At 37.3% G+C, this 17,848-nt stretch overlaps 1 protein-coding gene across 9 annotated transcripts in view; it reads left to right on the forward strand.

Annotated features, from left to right (window-relative positions):
• LOC106955203 (disco-interacting protein 2 homolog C) overlaps window positions 1-17,848 on the forward strand; it is a 174,151-nt gene that overhangs the window by 66,130 nt on the left and 90,173 nt on the right. For all 9 annotated transcript variants that reach the window (XR_001426521.1, XM_015045241.1, XM_015045242.1 and 6 more), the window contains exon 2: window positions 10,803-10,874. Coding sequence is in view for 7 of the 9 variants with exons in the window: in XM_015045241.1 (XP_014900727.1) it covers window positions 10,803-10,874 (72 nt within the window). In the remaining 2 variants the exon portion in view is untranslated. The remainder of the gene's footprint in view (window positions 1-10,802; window positions 10,875-17,848) is intronic.

Here is a 17,848-nt window from a genome sequence, read left to right on the forward strand (position 1 = left end):
CACCTGTAAGCTGCAAACAAAAACTGAGCTGCCCTTATTTGCATACAGAGATCAGATCTCAGTGAGGGAACAGCCAAAACGGCAGCAGAACATTTTAACATCAGGGGGAAGTCGGTGCTCGCTACAGGCTAATTCCAGATTAAGTTCCTCTTTTCTCTCCCCTTATTGCTTGATAATATTTTATAGATATGCTATACATGCATCTATAAACACTTTAGCATATAGAAGGAGACTATATGCTTAAAAATGATGTTTAAAAATGCATATTGTGCTTACAGAGAAGTCTGAAATGTTTAGTATGCCAACTTCAGATAAGTGAGCAGACTTGGCTCACTATTTGGCAAGAAACGATAATGTCTTCTTCCCACAGTTAATTAATGCATAATAAACAGTTATTAATGATTTGTAAGTGTTTAGAGATTAATATCTTTAAACTATTTATTAGCCACCTATAAGTTTTTATTTACAATAATGAAGTGTTTTTGCATCACAACTAAAAAATCAGCAGCGCTAACCGTAAAGCAGTAATCGTAAACATTAGTTCTGTTAATGCTAAGGCTAACGCTAACTCTAACTCTAAGGCTAACGCTAACTCTAACTCTAAGGCTAACGCTAACTTCAATTCAAATTATAAATGCCCTTGAAAAACTACAATCTTAAAGCACATATTTGATATTGACATTAAATTTTACATGTTCTATAATGTTTATACTTTATATGTCCGTGTTTTTTCTTCCTGAACGTTTCTTCAGAATAAATTTCTTGCGTTGTGAAGGAAATGGAATTACTGCGTCTTCAACCTCTTCAAAATAAGAGCGTGAATATGAACACTTAACTAATTGAACAAATTCCTAACAGTCGATAATCAAAACTTCAACACAGATGTCAAACGTTATTCACTAGAAAGGTTACAAAACAGTCAACTGAATTGGTGCTGAAAAAGTATTTTGAGGACGAAAACCATGTTGCATTTTCACAGAATTCCTGCAAAACAAATTAAAGTTTGTGGTTATAACGTGATGGAACATAAAAATGGTTTAAATACTTTGGAAGCACACCATATTTTTCACATTAAAAGTGGAATAAACTTCATAATAATCTTTATTTTTACATCTCAAACAGCCGCCCTGTAACTAGGGGTGTGTCTGGTTTCTAGATCTTCTGTAAAAGTCATTTTAATCCAGTCCATGTTGTAATCTCCTATAATAGACACACGACACTGCTGGAATAAGTGACCCCATGACCCAGATTTTCCACAGTGAAGAGCTGCGCTCGCATCACAAGACTCTCGACTCGATGAGGGGACTTTCCTCGGACATGTAGGTCAGTCAGCCAAGCCCCCGAGTCACGAGGAAACCGATGTTCGAATCTTTGCGGGACGCGTCCGTCTCTCCCTGCTTCCCTCTTTCCTTTGGAGTGTCTGTTTTTGTTTCAAAAGCAGGAAGTGAGATCACCCCGCTGGATTTGTTCTTGATTTAAGATGACTTCATTAGTTTGGTCGATTTCCCCTGAGCTTCTTAGCGTTGAATCTGGGAAATTTTTGGATTCTTTGTTAGGTTTCAGTAAAATGTGGAGCCAAATAAACTTCTGGATGACTTTGCACTCATGAGGAAATGTCGATACAGATCATGTTACGATAAATAAAATGAGGGAAAAGCTTAAGTTTGTTATTCCGTCTCAGTTTTTAATAGTAGACAGCATTGTCTGCACTAACAGTCAACAAATACATAAAATATATTAAAATGCCAAAGAATTAAAAGGAAAACAATGTAATAAATGCTAAAGATGCTAAGTTATTAATGTAATAGCTCAAGATTAAGATTGGGAATCTCATAATCTCATACTCTAGCAACATTTTTTGATATTTAATCATGTTTTTTCGGGACAAATCAGTTTTAGTTTTAAGAATTTTGCAACTTTTGTATGAATTTAAACTTTTATCCAACATTTTTGTTCTGCAGAAGCCCAAGAGTTGCTTGTACACTTTGATATTTTCTACCTTTAAAGAAATAAAAATTAACTGTTTTTTTGACAGGCTTCTGGTTCTGAAGAACCTAAAGATCCAATTTAAAACTGGTTCACCTCATGAGTTTATTGGCCTTTTTGTTGCTGATTAATTTTTCTGAAATTCTAAAGTTGATTTCTCACCTGACAGTCCGGAAGACAAGCACGTTTGTTTTGGTTGTATTTACCCAGAATGCTTTAGTCCACTTACATTTACATATGCATTCGAACCACACCAGAGTTCACTTTAATCAAACCGAGACCGAGGTTTGTAGATAGATCAGGGTTAGCTGTTTTTGGTCCGCTTCAGAGTTTGAAATGAACCGGACTTTCTGTAGGCAGGTTACAGTTCCCTCTTTTCTGGTCCGCATCAGTTTGATTTTGCTTTCACATCTCCCCAAACAAACTAGACTAAACAGCGCTGGTGTGAAATTAGAGGGGGGTGAAAAGGAGTTAAAGTTTCGTCATAATATTTTGTGGCATCATTGTGATAATGATAAAAGTGACGAGAGGAACTATTTATTGTCATTTCTAGGTAACTTTAGGACACCAGTCACGTAAATAAATGTAATTTTAACCTTTAACCTTCACACAATTTCTCCACTTAATCAAATTTTAAAATTTATTGGTGTTTATTGAGCAAACAGTTGAGAAAATAACTACCAACCCCAACAATGTGAACAGTTTCAGGGTGTCCAGACATCATTAACTGGAATTTATCACAACAAAGAGAAATCTAAATGCTTATCTTGATAAGAAAGTCATCTCTGAATGATAAATAAATGCCCATCTCTTAGTGAAATCTCCATAAATATGGTTGTATTGTGGTTTAAAGTTGAGCTAAAAAGCAGCCAATGTCTAAAGAAAAAGAGAAAAGTATGAATCAGAAGAAAATCTGCTGGCTTTAAGCTTCTTTTCCATACTTTATGTTGAACGTTTAGAGAAAACCGCCCATAAAAGACAAGCTTCCTTCACTTTGATGCAGAGATGTTGCGGTTGCTCATGTGAATAGCAGTTAAAGTGGTTGATCTTGACGTATTCGTCACTGTCTGCTTGAGTTCAGCTGTCAGACAGATGTCTTCTCTGTTCTTTGGTTGGTCCAGACCATTAAAACCAGCAGAAAAACCCCCCATTCAGTTCTACGTTTGCATCTGTCAGCCTAACGATATGCGGATTACGCTTCTCCTCGGCCTGGTTGGTGGTTATTGAGCAAACAAAAGAGACGGGAATCAAACTTCCCGTGGGTGCGTGCGTCCTTTTGCTCGCCTCCCTGTGAAGTCGGCCGACAAACAAACTAATTTGTTTGCTTTGCTGATGTCGCCGTGCGGCGTGTTTGGGCAGGCGGAGCTTTTCATTTTAGCCTGACACACAACACTTTGAACTCAGGTGTCGGTGAAGCAGCTGCCAGCAAATCGGCTGCAAAATGTGCATGTGAGCGTGCACGAGAGAGTGTGTGTGTGCACGAGAGAGTGTGTGTGCACTTGTGCGTTTGTGTTAACAACAAAGGCAGCAGCAAAATATCAGCAGACACCTTCAGCCTTTTGTCTTCAGAGCAGCTGGAGCCGCTCCTCTCGCTAACCAATGAGCTGCTTCTGGCTGAGTGTGTGTCTAATTAGGAAACTGTGTGTGTGTGTGTGTCGATGGAGAATGAGCAACGTGTGTTCACGAGAGGAGAGGAAAGTTTTTTTTAACTCCTAATCACTCAGAATTATGCTTGGTAAGTAATTTTCAATCTGTTTTATGAAAGTTTTAAAAGAAATTTCATTAAAATAATTGCTTTTTTACTTGTTGCTCTTATTTCTTTCACGTTTCTGAAAGTCTCCGGGTTATTTTGTGTCTTTTTTCCCGTGATGTCACGCCGCCCTGCTGACCCTGTTTTCAGAGCTGCAGGATGATCCTCGCAGCTGTTTCTGGATAAACAGAGGATGTAAGCGCAGCGTGCTGACGTAGGCGTGTGGAAACCCCTCGCTGAGAAGGATTTAACCCGCAGTTTCAACTCCTTAAAACGACTCCATTTAAACTATTCAGAAGCAGCAGCACTTTACTGAAAGGGAAGCAAATAAAAGCAGCTGTTTGACCCAGTTATCTGTGCATTTGTAGCTACTGTCTACATTAGAAATCTTTGTCTAGATATTGCTAGTATTGAAAAAATACAATTTTGCAATTGCAGTGTTTCCAATTAACAGGAAATTAAATTAAAATCACGTGAATAAGCGCGATAGAAATCGTGGCCGTGACTGATATATTCAGGCCTCCAAATACTTGCGTGTAATTTTAGCAGTATCTGAGAATTATTCGTTTTGAACCAAAATTTAAACTGAAAACCAGAGACTTTGGTTTTATGTAAATATTAAACTGCTTCTCCAGCCAACCAAGCAGATTAATTTGAGCAGAAACGTCAGTTTCCCTGGTTTCATTCATGTTATTCATCAGCTGCCATGTTTCATGCTGGACTTAATGGATTCTTTCTGCTCGTTAATGAACTGACCGCTCTAATAAAGTCGCGTGTTGCAGACAGATTCATTTCCTCGCTGCTTTCATGAGGTCAAACCCAAACTGAGACGCCAACTTCTCCATCCTCACCTTGGTACTGGAGCCCGGTTAGCGGTTCCGATTCTCCAGATGTGAGCTGTAAATCATTTGAAGTCCGGATTACAGTTCAGGTTTCGCACTGTATTTATGATTGCGTAAATATGGCGTGAGAAATGATGGTTACGGTGTTGGACTTTATGGTCTAAACGTGGCGCTTTAGCACCTGGTTTAGCCTCTGGGTTGTTTGTCTCTTTTGTTCTTCGGAAACAAATTTTAACTTTTAAAAAAAACAGCTAGAAACCAAAAGCAGAAAGAAATTTCCGGTTTTTGAGCGATTCTTGATTCAGGATTTGTCTGTTCATCTGGAATGAGTCTATCTGAGCTCTTTTCTTCTGCCTGTGTGACTTTCAGTCCTGACTCAGCTTGTTGTTTCTCTAAACACCTGCTGCTTCAACCGCCATCGGATCCTGGGGTGTGTTTGTGTTTTCCTTTCCCTCGTTCCTCAGGGAGTCCTTGGGTGTTTCCTCCAGGCTCCTGTGGGACTTAAATTATACTTTTTATGTGAGAAACCTCGGCTTTTTCTTCTCCTTTGTGTTAATTAACAAGACACTTTGAAATGATTAAGCCTCACAATTAGCAATAAATCAATTAATTGCACGATAAATTAAAATTAGACCCAGTATGAAGTAGTTAGTTTGCGCTACCTGCCACTTAGCCTGTATTATAGCTGTATTATATCATTTTGAAAGCTACTTTGGCTACAGAGACTTATTAATCCAATGTTATTATTGCCGTTTTGTTTTTGTATATATATATATATATATTTAAAAGGTTTTCCAGTTCCTGTGTTAAATATTCTTTAGAAACTAAAGTTTATTGATCTTTGAGAGAATGTACTTGCATTGCCATTTTTATTGAAGGAACTGAACATGGTTTCAAAATGACTATATTATTGGGTAAATCAATAATTTTGAATTGCGATAAGCCTAGAAATTATAAATAAGAATTAATTTTTCTAACATGTAAAATGGGGAAATACAGAAAAAGTACTTATTCCCTCATTTGTTGCTTTTAATGCTTTTCATATTTCAGAAGCGAGGTTTTAGATTTGTTTGGCACGCCACCATGTAAATCTTGTTTTTCGTCTTCAGAAACTAACCCACTTTAAGATGTCACACTGTGCATGCTCAATAAAATAAAATTATTATTACAGTAATTCCTTCCCTGCTGTAGGATGCAAGATTTATTCTTTTTTTTTTTTTTTTTTTGCCACAGCAGGATCCCGTCACAAACATCCCGCAGAGACAGCAGGCTCTGCTGTGGATCCTGCATTTATTAGATCCAGACTGTAAAACGATGGATGGAAATGCAGGCAGGTTTTTAAATGTTTCACCTGTTGGCTGACATATCTGGTTTGATTCTGAACCAAAACTGCAACATTTGCTTTACTAGCCCTGCTGCTCTTTCTCAATGCACTGTGTCAAACCAACCAAACCCTTTGAAAAACCTGTTCCCCTCCTCGCCTGTGGGGGCGCTGCACCAAAAACCACGGAAGGAAACAACATGAAAACCTCTGAAGAAGACAGTGAGCATGACTTTCTTCTTCTCAAAATGTAAACAAAAATGGAGGAACGTCAGATTTTAGTGGTTGGAGGATTTCTGTTCTTCTTTGGTAAAGCAGCCATTTCTCCCGCTAGCGCTAGGCTAACATGTTTGCTTTGGTAATATTTACCCAGAGTGCCCTGTGCTGTAATCCACTTTTAGAGCAGTCTCTGGTCCGGTTGGCGTTCACATATGCATTCGAACCACAGCAGTGTTCACTTCAACTGAAGACAGATCGAGGTTTGTAGACGAACCAGAGTTCGTTACTCATTCTGACCTCAACAAACCGGAGTTTCTAGGCAAATGGACTGGAGTTTGATTAAAGTGGACTAAAGATGGCTGATGTGAATGCACCCTAAATGTCTGCTAATCCTCTGTTGCTAGTGCCTTGGCAACAGGGCTAACAGATTACTGGGCTGAGCACACAGCCTTGTGGGATGCCCACCAGTAATCAGGTTTCTGTTGTCTGCTGCTAAAATGTGTAACTAATTTAACTAGTTTGCTAAATCTACATCCAGTTTCTTTAAATTTCAGCACTCCTAATGATCAGAGACTGGTAGTAACTATTACATTTACTCAATTGTATTTACTTGAGTAATATTTTTGAAAAAAGTACTTTTAGGAGTATTTTTACTATGCTTTACTTTTTACTTTTGCTTGGGTAATTTTATTTTTGGAGTATTGCTACTCTGGAATAAAATTTCTGGATTCTCTGCCCATTGAATGAAGAGCAAACATGTTTTAACCAAAAATTCACCAGAGACACACATGCAGTTTTAGTTAGTCCTTTATTGAAAGAAACTGATTTGGAAATAATTTCTGTTGTCTGATTTTGACATTTGTTGTTACATGAATTATTGTCATTTTGTAATTATTGTCAAAAATACCAAACTTTGGACTTCCAGTCTTATGTAATTTTTAAATATTAAAATATTAATAATTTGATCAGTTTCTCTGTGCATTAGTAGACTTTTTACCAAATACTTTTACTTTTACTTGAGTAATTTTTTGGACAATTGCTTTTTTACTTTTATACACTAAAAATATGTTGAAATAGTGCTACTTTTACTTGCATAGAGGTTTTGGATATTCTGCCCATGTCTGAGAAAATAATGATTAATAAACACAAACCCGTTCAGAACCGACATTTCTACTGTGAAAACATCAGAATAAAGTTTATTTTTTAGGAGCTACACAGATGCAAAACTCCCATCCTCCATCTTCCCCTCCTGGTTTTAATTTTCTCCATTCACCTTTTCCCTCGTATCTGCGTCTCTCGTGTCTCCAGCGTGTTTGCTGCTGCTGCTGCCTCTTTCCTGCTTCGCTCTCTCTGTATATGGTCATAAAATCTCAGCTGGCTGTTTCAACACAAACCAGCTTCCCACACTCGCATTCTTCTGCACCGGGACGGTTGTTTAGCTGAGAAACGGTCCACCCAGGGTGTGAGTGTTTGCAGAGTAAGTCTCATGTCTTAACTTCAGTATAATGATTATCATTTCTGTTAATATCCTGCTAATCTTTACTCATCTGGACCCAGGATGTTAAACTGATGCAGAAACTAGCAGCAGGGTTCTTTTGATGCGATGTTGGCAGATAAAAATCTTCGTATCCTGTCCAGTTCTCTTCCTCAGCTCTTCTAACAAATGCATAAGAAAATACATTTAGTTTCCCATCTGGAGGAAATAAACGCTGATTTCTACAAGGTCAGAAGAAAAGCATGAACATATTTTTTTAATATATTTACATGTCTGGGTTGGGACGATAAAAGAAAAAAGTATTTATTAGAGGTGCACCGATTGCAGTTTTCTGGCTGATCACAGAGAATAATTCTGATTTTAGGCATTACCAGTTTTTAAAGTTTTATGCCAAAATATATTAGGGATGCAATTAATGATTAATTTTAGTAATTGATTAGTCTGACGATTAATCAGATAAACATTTTTTTCATTTGATAGAGGAGCCATGTTGTGATGACTTTCTGAGGGCGGAGATTCAGAAAGAGCAGGAGTTTCTTAAAGAGACGGAGACCTAATTTCAAGGCATTTAATTGGGAAGTAAAATGTATATATAACATTTTTCTAACATCTGAAGGTGACATAGATACTTGATTGTGCTGTAAAATGATAGTATGAGCCTGGAAAGCTCATAAAGCTGCCCTTTGGAGGCAGCTTGTAAACTGTAACTGACCTGAAACCAGTTACCAGTTTCCTCCTGAACCAGTTAATCACAGACTATGAGAAAAGTCCAGACCTCCAGTTTCTGTTTCTCCTCCCAAACTGAAGCGTTTACTGGTTTCCTCCTCGTCTCTGCAGGGTGTTAGATTCCCTATCGGAGATGATAATTACCGGCTCCATGCCACCAAACGCTCGCTCGCTCCCTGCAGCGGCGGCGCGGATGACGTCAGAATTGCTGATCCGAGCCAGTTAGTCGTGTTTCTGTGTGTTTAAGAAGGATTTGTCAGGTCAGCCGAGCGAACGGCTTATTTTCCGTGTTGGACAGATCTGGTGCCGGTTTAGTGTCACTTCGCCCTCATTTATCCGTCCCTCACTGCTTAAATCAGACTGAGCTCCTCACTGTGCGCTCCTCTCACTTTCAGCAGCATGAATCTTTTCTCGTCAGTTTTAGTTCTTAGAAATAATCAGGCAATTCATACTTTCTTTAAAGAAACCTGAATAAACAGCAATTAATAATCACTGATCATCTATTTGGCCATCAAATTTGCTTATTATCAAATTAAATGTGCCATAAGGTGCCAAGAAATTGTACCAAAGATCCTAAACTTAAGCCTAAATCTTCCTGTATTTCCTGATAAAATAAAAAAAATGATTTTTTGGTCCAGATAAAAACATGTTTAGGAATAATATTTAGCATATTTTCTACACTGCAGCTCTAAACCGTGCATGTTTAACATTCACAGCGGCTGCTTTCTGCTTCAGGGCTTCTTCTCCTTTCTTGACTGTCTTATTTTTTTAATTCTTGCACATTGAATTCAAATTTCTCTGCAGCTGCCGACTCAGCAAGAACTTTTCTATAACATCCGAATTCATCAGGTTTGGGAGTTGCAGGTTGCTGCTGGCTTCCCCCTCATTTATCACGACATTGACAGAGTAATTTTTAAAAAAAAATATTTACTTCTTCTGTGTGCCTTATTGTATTTATAGATGTCTATGCGTGCAGTGTTTGGACAATTAATAGATTGTATGCATGCTGCAGTGCATCATGGGAGTACAGTGAAGGAACAAAGACAGGAGACCGTCTGTCAGCTGAAGTTTTCAGTCATTTCCATACAACTAGAGGTCATTTAACATTTTGAACAGCTGCCAATCCTGAGCAAAGGAGAAAAAGTCTCCAAAAACAAAATGGCGCATTGAAATTTAACTCTAATCATAATGATCAATAACCTTTGGAGTTTAGATGCTTAATTATAAAGCAGAGTTCATTGGTTGGGAGAAAACCAAACTCATACAAGCTGTCAACCTTGGTGCAAACTGGATTATCAATGGAAAGAATCACTGGGCTGGAATGGTCTAGTCAAAGTCCACCTCTCAGCCTGATTGGAGGTGTTAAGAGAGCTGCTGTGCAGAAACAAATGTCTGCAACTTTCAATGAACTGAAGCAACATGGCACCTGCTTTTTGTCCAAATAATGGTTATGAAAAATTGAGCCAATATTGATATCTGATATTAATACGGCTGTTATAGCCGATAACCGATATTTACTGGTATTATGTATTTTTTCCTACACTTGTAACTCCATGCAGCGCCTACATTACTTCTCTACGTTTGTTAAATGCACCGTAATCCATAACTATCGATGTCACATGACTGAAAATATCCCACAAATTCATCTAATTTCCCATCGGGACTAATAAAGTATTTCTGAATTGAATGACAAACCAGAAACACAAAATGGAAATAAACATTTTAGTGGCCCAGTTTTACTTATCGTTTGACCCATTTCATAGTTACAAACTTTGCTGGATGGTAAATTGTCCCTGAAATTATTGCCGCAAACAATAATATTGTCATTTTGAGACAATTTCCAGCCAATTAAACTAATTTTCCCAGCATGCTTCACTAAATTCCCTTATAAGATTGTTTTTTACCCCAATATTTGCTCTTCGCTGCTGTAAGGAAACCCTGTTGGGTTTAAAATTTGCTCTTTATTTCTTAGAAACACTTGTTATTGTTCTCTAAAACTCTTTAAACTTCTGCTGCTGCTGTTTCCTGAAGGTTTGTTGATCATATTTTCAATAATCAGTGCGATTGGATTCAGATGTGCGTCGTTCTGTTTGGAAATCTGCTGAGTAGTCACTCGATCAGCAGCTTTGAGCTGAATTAAATGCACAGTAATAATTCACGTCCCAGTTCTCCTGCAAACGAACAGCACCATCTGGTTGGGGAAAATCAAAATGTTTGAACTCGGAGTGTTTTCTCTTCAAAAGTCTGAACTCGGTTATGTTTATTTGAGTCATTGTTTCTTTTTCCTAATGAGTTTTATGAGTGAAATTTGAGGAATGTTGTTTTTCCTGCAGCTTTTTATGACCTTAAGTAAACTTGAAGTCGTGTTATTCTGAACCCGGAAGTGTTGGTTTGATTTAATCTGCCTGGTGAAACACGTTTGATGATTTAAGGAAAGTAATCGCCCCTCTTTCTCTCTTGCAGGTGACATCACACAGAAGGGCTATGAAAAGAAGCGATCCAAGCTGATTGGAGCCTATTTCCCCCAAACTCCAGGTGAAACAAACTTTCTCTCTTCATCTTCTGCTGCTGTTCTGATCTGTGCGGGTTAAAAACTGTGGAATATTTTGATAAATAATTTAATGAGTCTCTTTAATCGCTAAAATCAGATTTTGGATAACCATGGCAACAGTTGCTGCCTACTGTTGCTAATGTAGTTTCCATCAGTCCTAGCTTACAGTTGGTAACACCAATGCTCTTTCCTTTGGAGTTTATGGGACATAAAGTGTGGTGAGAAAAGTTTGTGCTCACCTACAAGTTAACATTGTTTTGTCACACCAGAATGTTTCAGAAAAATGAACAATAACCTGAGTAAGTAGAAGACATAGATCAAATGATTTATTTTATTAGAAGAGAATCTATCCAAACAAACATGATCCACTATGAAAAAGTAATTGTCTCTTACACCTAATAACTGATTTTAAAACCCCATTGGAGGGTTTTAAAAGTTTGTGGGTATTTTTACACAATAGTCTGGTAAATCTGGTCAGACTGAGGGCCAAAATTGCAACATTTTGTTACATTTCTGCTGCTTCACTGAGCCAAACCAACCTGTTCCCCTCCTGGCCTGTGGGGGCGCTGCACCAAGAACCACTGAAGGAAACGACACAAAAACCTCCAGAGAAGAAATTGAATGCAACTTTCTTCCTCACCAAATGTAAACAAAAATAGAGTAGCGTCAGATTTCAGCAGGTGGAGGATTTCTCTTTTGTTTTTTGTTACAAACCATTTCTGTTGCATGTTTGTTTAGGTTGTATTTACCCAGGCTGCCCTGCTCTGTAGCAGAATTTCCTCTAGTAGAAAGCAGAGTTTTTCGGCCATGAAACGGCCACCATCTTGTTGAAGAATGGTTTTGTTTCTCATATGGATTTGGAGTCACACTTTCCAAAAAGTTCAACTTTTGTCCATCTGATATTTGGCCAAAAATTGTAAAAATCCTTTACAAATTAACAAAGAGTGCGAGTGATGATTGTTTTTTATTTTTATTGAGCCAGGTTGGTTTTGCCCCTAAGAAATACAGTAAATACTGTTTTGAAAGCTTCGTTGTGTCTTTATGTTGGGTATATTTCTCTCTTTTTCAACTCTGTTGATATGAATAATTTAAATGTCACAAATAAGCAAAAACAGGAAAAAAGGAGAGATTAATTTTTTCCATAAGTGCCTGTATTCTCTACAAGCCCACATTAAACCCTGAGTATTGTTCTGTACCTTTTTATTGTAAATTGAATGCTTTATTTAAAAACAACACGCCCTGCTGTGCAAATGTTGAGTCATAGCAGAGAAACTAGTTAGTCTGAAAATAATCAGGAAGTGGACATAAAGTAAGTCAAATAATGTGAGTCAAACTTTAAAAAACCTTCAGAAAGGCAGGAGAACTGGTGAAGAAAATCAGGTTAAAGGTCACAGGGAAGTAAGGAAGCAAAATATTTTAAAATCCAAACTTAGATTTACTTAAAAATACCAAAGAGGGAAAAAATCTTTTTGCTGATTCATTCTTTATTGGGTAAATAAACTCATCTTATTGTCCTACTAGTTGCTGCTGAATGTAGTAAATATTTAAAAATCAGCTTTTGTGTGGTTTTAAAAACAGTTGACTGAAGTGGCCAGCAGAGGGTGCTACATCGCCCTTCTCTTACTTCCCATCGACTTGCGTAGAAATGTTGATCTCGCGTCAATCTTGGTTGTCAAACTTGAATGTTTTCCATGTGCTGCAAAAAATAAAATAGTTTACTTTGATAAAAACCTGAATACAAACTGAACTGAGTAGTTGGAAGGAAACAACAAAGCTAATCTATTTATACGATCAACTCTTCAATCTTTGACTTCGATCTACATGTGGTATCATTCCTGTTAGCATTTACATGTTTATTTATCTTTTACTTTGACCTACTTTCTGGTTGTATTGTTTGTAGACCAGTAATAACTGGTTGACTGCTGGGAAACTCTTACTGGTTCTATAGCTACCAGCAGTTACCAGGAATGAAACCACAGGAGATGGATGTGACTCAACACTTTGTGACTGATCCAGCTGGTTGATTACCTTCATATTTGCTTTGTAATTATGCAGCAGAACTGAACAACCTTATTATTAACTATCAAGAATGAACGATGTCATTCTTACAGGAAAGAAGGTCAAGGTTTCCCGAAAAGAACCAGTTGGTCCAGATTCCTTGGATTGTTCTGTGAAGGAACAGTCAGAGGAATTAATCTGTCTCAACTGCTGTAAGTGAGACATAGAAGTTATATAATAAGTAAACATCTGTTTGAATTAAATACTCTGGGAAATTCATGGGAACTTTTCTGGGGGGCTTTGAGAATCAAGGCCCAAATACCAACATTTTTACCTTTTTCACTTATTTTACTGCTAATAATTAGACATTTTGTCACTTTAATAACTTTTATTAATAAGTACACCAATTATCCAAACATAGTTTTATTGAAAGAGCTGGTTTTTCCAGACTTTCAGTGAAATCACCACAGGTTCCCAGTGTTGTGACCAGTGGTGGAGTTTCATGGCCACATATTCAAACATTCAATGTTTTTGAACCATAAATGTTGGTTATGCAGTTTGTTAGCTAATAAACTATAAATTATCTTCTATTCCCTTTTGTATTGGTTGTGAACCAGGACTTATAAGATATGATACATTTGGAAACTTTATCACAATGTATCGGTTGTATCGTAATATCAGTGTGTAGAATATTTACATCTCAAACGACTGGACAGCAATAATTGTTGACTAATAGTGTTATAAACTATTAGAGACTATTATAAAGATGTTTTCATTCTAACATCATATTTAAAAGTCTCACACCAGCAGATTCTCACACTTTGCACCAATTATGTTACCCAAAATGCTAAAGGTCACAGAGTGATAGTAGCATAGACTAGAAAAAGACCCATATGGCCTCTGTCTAAAGATTTTCTACAATCGTAACACTCAAATACAGAGAAAAACCAGATTTGTAGCATTCATAAGAAGAGGTAGGATCATCTCTTCATGAAAAAGATGGCAGAGGTGCAGCATAACTTAAGTTATCAACTAAAAATTCAGATTTTTCTGCAGGTGTAGAAGCAGACTTCAAGGGTGTTGATGTGTATTCTCTCTGCTTCTCTCTCAGTCAATTGATTTTATTTGTTTAGCACATTCTAGCAACAAGCAGTTCAAAGCACTGTGTCATAAAAACACAAAAAGTCATCAATTGAAAAAATCATCATCAAAATCATCAATACGCATTAAATATGTTGGTCAGTGCTCCATTTATTATGGTCCAGAAGCAGCACTAAACAGTTGGGTTTCTAGTCCAGATTTTAAGGAACTTTGTGTTCTCTCCTTTACTTCTAACTCATTGTTTCCCTTTAAACCTTTTTCCCCACTTTTCTCCCTTTATTTTCTACCTCTGCATTCATTACAAGTTAAATAGACCCAAAGCAATTTCTAATAAAGTTTTATGTACATCAAGTGCAGAGTCACAGCGAAAACTTGTCAAAGTAGATTTGTTGGGTCCCTTTGACATTATTTTGTATTATATCACAGTATATACAATCTCTGTCAGTTTTTCCCAACATGCAGCCCTAATTTGGACCTCACATCAAATTCTAAGAACCTCTTACTCGTAGAAATTGTTTATTGTACTTGTGCAACCACATTTACTTCCAGTAGAGTATGAGTGTATTAAAGAAAATTACTTTCAAATGTTTGTTGTCACAGCAGTGAAAACTGGTACAAATTGAGGCCTGATTGGTTTGTAGATGGTACCACTTGGTACCCACAAAGAGGCGGATCCAGAAAGATGAGAACTGCAACAGTTTGAATTGGAGGAAAATGGCCGCCAACAGAACCAGTATGCTGAGGAAGATGACCAGTATGTTATGCGAGCTGGTGATAAATCATCACCAGTTGACTAGATTTTCTAATCCACCACAGATGGATGGTGCTGAGTCTATGAGGAATGTAGACGTCCTCATAGATGTGGTGGTTTGAAGTTTGAGGTCACAGTGGCACCATCAGAGCTATTACTGGAAAACACTCTCCTCTGTCTGTGTGCATGGAAATACAGAGTCAGGGAAGAGTGCATGTTGTCTTCGAGTTTGGGAATCTCAGGAAGTGCTTTGTGTTCAGGAATGAGGTGAGTGGGAGGGAAAAAATGGTTGGTATTCACATTGAAGCCATGTTGGGGGGGGTCCCAAATTCGCTTTGAGGTGGCGGATGACTCAAACGTCTTCCATGAACACAACCACACAACACAGAGGGATGTTTCCATTACTTCAGAGAACATTACAATGGTTGGACAAACCACACATCTAACCAAAACCTTCAGCGAAACTTGCTCCTGAGGGGCATCTGCTGGGTACCAACAGACCGAGACAGATTATTAAGATTCTTAAGGCTTAATTTATCCCAAATGGGCAAATACAGGAACACAGAGGAGTGTTGTGTATAAACTTGTGCTTGAATTTAGGATTAAAAAGTTTACTTGATTTGATTTTTGGACTTGGGAAAATTAACAAGGAAGAAATGATCAAGACTCATTTTAAAGATCCAAAGAAAAAAAAAATTAAAATATTGATATGAGGGACGACTCAAAACTTTAGCAATAAAAAGTTCTGCTTGAACTGCTGTAGTCCAAGTCTGATGTATCAACAATGAGGATTTTAATAATGTTATTCCTAGACATTATCACCATCACTTCACTTTATTGTTGACAACTTAATGGATCAAAATAGCAGACCTTTCTTTTGGGCTTGGGTTTGCAAGTCGGATGTCCTGAAAAATGCATCGTCTGACACATTTATAAACGAGCAACAGTCTAATGACATGAAAACTCCAGTGACCCACTCAGCAACTACATGAAGGGATTGATCTCGGTTCAGAACACAAATTTGATAAACTGGCAATAAGCCCTTACGGTTAAGTGGATCAAAGGCTTTCTTTGGCCTCTCGTAAGAAACCCTCTACAGTTTAGCTCTTCCATTCTCCATTTTCTCAAAGTAATTTGTGTTTTAAGTGGTATAGTCTTTCAAAAAATCTAAATTACATGGAATGTGGAGAGCTATTGAGAACAAAATAGCAGGATAGTAGTTGGTTTGTCCTTGGTCAGTTTGATATGGGTTTTCTCTTTGTGAGTGAGGTCTAAAAATATATTATAATTGTATGTGATCTGAGAGGATGTGAGCACTACGCTGGTTTCCTGCTCTAATTTCCAGTCCTTGGCACTTTCCATGTGTAACAAGCTGCTAAGCTGTGTGGACCAGTTTTACCAGTGGCTCAATGCCATTCTCCAACATTTTACACCCTACAACAGCCACAGTGTATGTTTCTAATATTTTCTTTCTGTAAAATATGTAAATTGTTGACTTCACCAAAACCAGGCCAAGCAGTAACAGCAGGTTTTGGTTGTTAAAAGTTGTATTTGGTCCAGATGCAGAAAGGGTGAAAACCATCAACCTGCATTCAGGTTGAAGATCACAATAGTATGTTTACATGCCCTCTGTTCCAAATCTCAAAAGTATATATATTCTTTTTTTTAACCAGAATATACTTTTAATGTGTACAATAATTTTATAAATATTAAAAAATTCAGATAAATATGGTCTCCATATTATGCGCCTCCAAATTATGTGTTCATAATAAGTGGCAAATACATTTCCGCGAATGCATTAACAGCGGAGCTAATTTTTTGTTTAGTGTTTTATATGCGTTTGCTTAACTCACTTGGCTTCCCATAAATTATTTTTTCTGGATAAATTCAAAAGCACTAATCATAAACATTAGTTATAGTTATGGTTAGTTAGCTATACCAAAGCTGTGTTTAGCAGAAGCTAATGCTGAAGCCCCAACATCAATTCAGATTATATCTGTTCTTAAGAGACTACAACTCTAATTTTCACATTATAATTTACATGGCCTGTTATGTAAAATTCTACTTGAAGCTTACATATCAATCTCCGTGAGATCAAACTTTAATCTCTGTGTTAAAATTTAGTAAAGTAGTTTAGATGTTTGTGTTCATGCTCTTATTCTGAAGTTGGTGAAGACTGTTGATGCAGCATTTCCATTTCTTACCCTCTTGTTCTCTCTTTTAAGAAACTTGATTGAACAAATAATAAGTATGTAACAAAGGAACAAATTAAGTGAATAACCAGAGGTATTAAAATGCATGTAAAAATTGAATATCTGTGAATTGTTTTGAGTCCCTCCACATTCTCCACCCATAATGCAGTGTAGCAAATGTTTATTCTCTACCCAGAATGCATTGCTGTAGAACTACAGCTTATATTTCCTACAGTAATCAGTTTAAGGCAAAATCAGCAACAGTTAGCAAAACTCAAAAACAAGCTAACTGAGTGAAAAGTCTGTTACATAGAATGACTTCCTGAAGCACAACCGTAGAAACAGGTGTGTAATTACAAAATCGACCCTGTTGAGGTTGTTACACCATGTCGCGACATGTTGCCATTGACCAATATGGCAACATGGTTGAATTTAACACTTCTGCAGTAGTTCCAGCTAAATATTGTGTCGATATATATGTAACAAATTTTTGCTGTTACGGTTTAGAGCTAGCTCAGCTAACTTTTAGGTCGTGTTGCACACCACTGTTGGTTACTCAGCAATCATACAGCTAGGTAAGTACTTGTGAGTTTTTATATAGTTGTTTATTTTATCTCATCCAACAACAATGACTTGTCAGAATGACTCACATTTTTCCTCTTATTTTGGTAAAGTTACAAACTAACACAGTTAAAATTTACAAGAACGAGGATGGACCTTCTTCTTTGAAGCCACTCCTTCCTCTGGAATGAGGCAAAGCTTGAAATACCATCCTCATCCCAGCTGTATATGTTCTGGTGAGGTTGAGCAACTTCAGTCATTTCTCCTCATTTAGCTGTCTGGTAAGTGACGGAGAAAATGATGGCTCAAGGGATTCAGCTGGAGCGAGAGAGGTTCTGCTGCTCTCTCTGCACCA

Source organism: Poecilia latipinna, unplaced genomic scaffold (genome assembly GCF_001443285.1).
Source record: "Poecilia latipinna isolate Pla-1442-1.1 unplaced genomic scaffold, P_latipinna-1.0 Scaffold715, whole genome shotgun sequence".
Taxonomy (NCBI): Eukaryota; Metazoa; Chordata; class Actinopteri; order Cyprinodontiformes; family Poeciliidae; genus Poecilia; species Poecilia latipinna.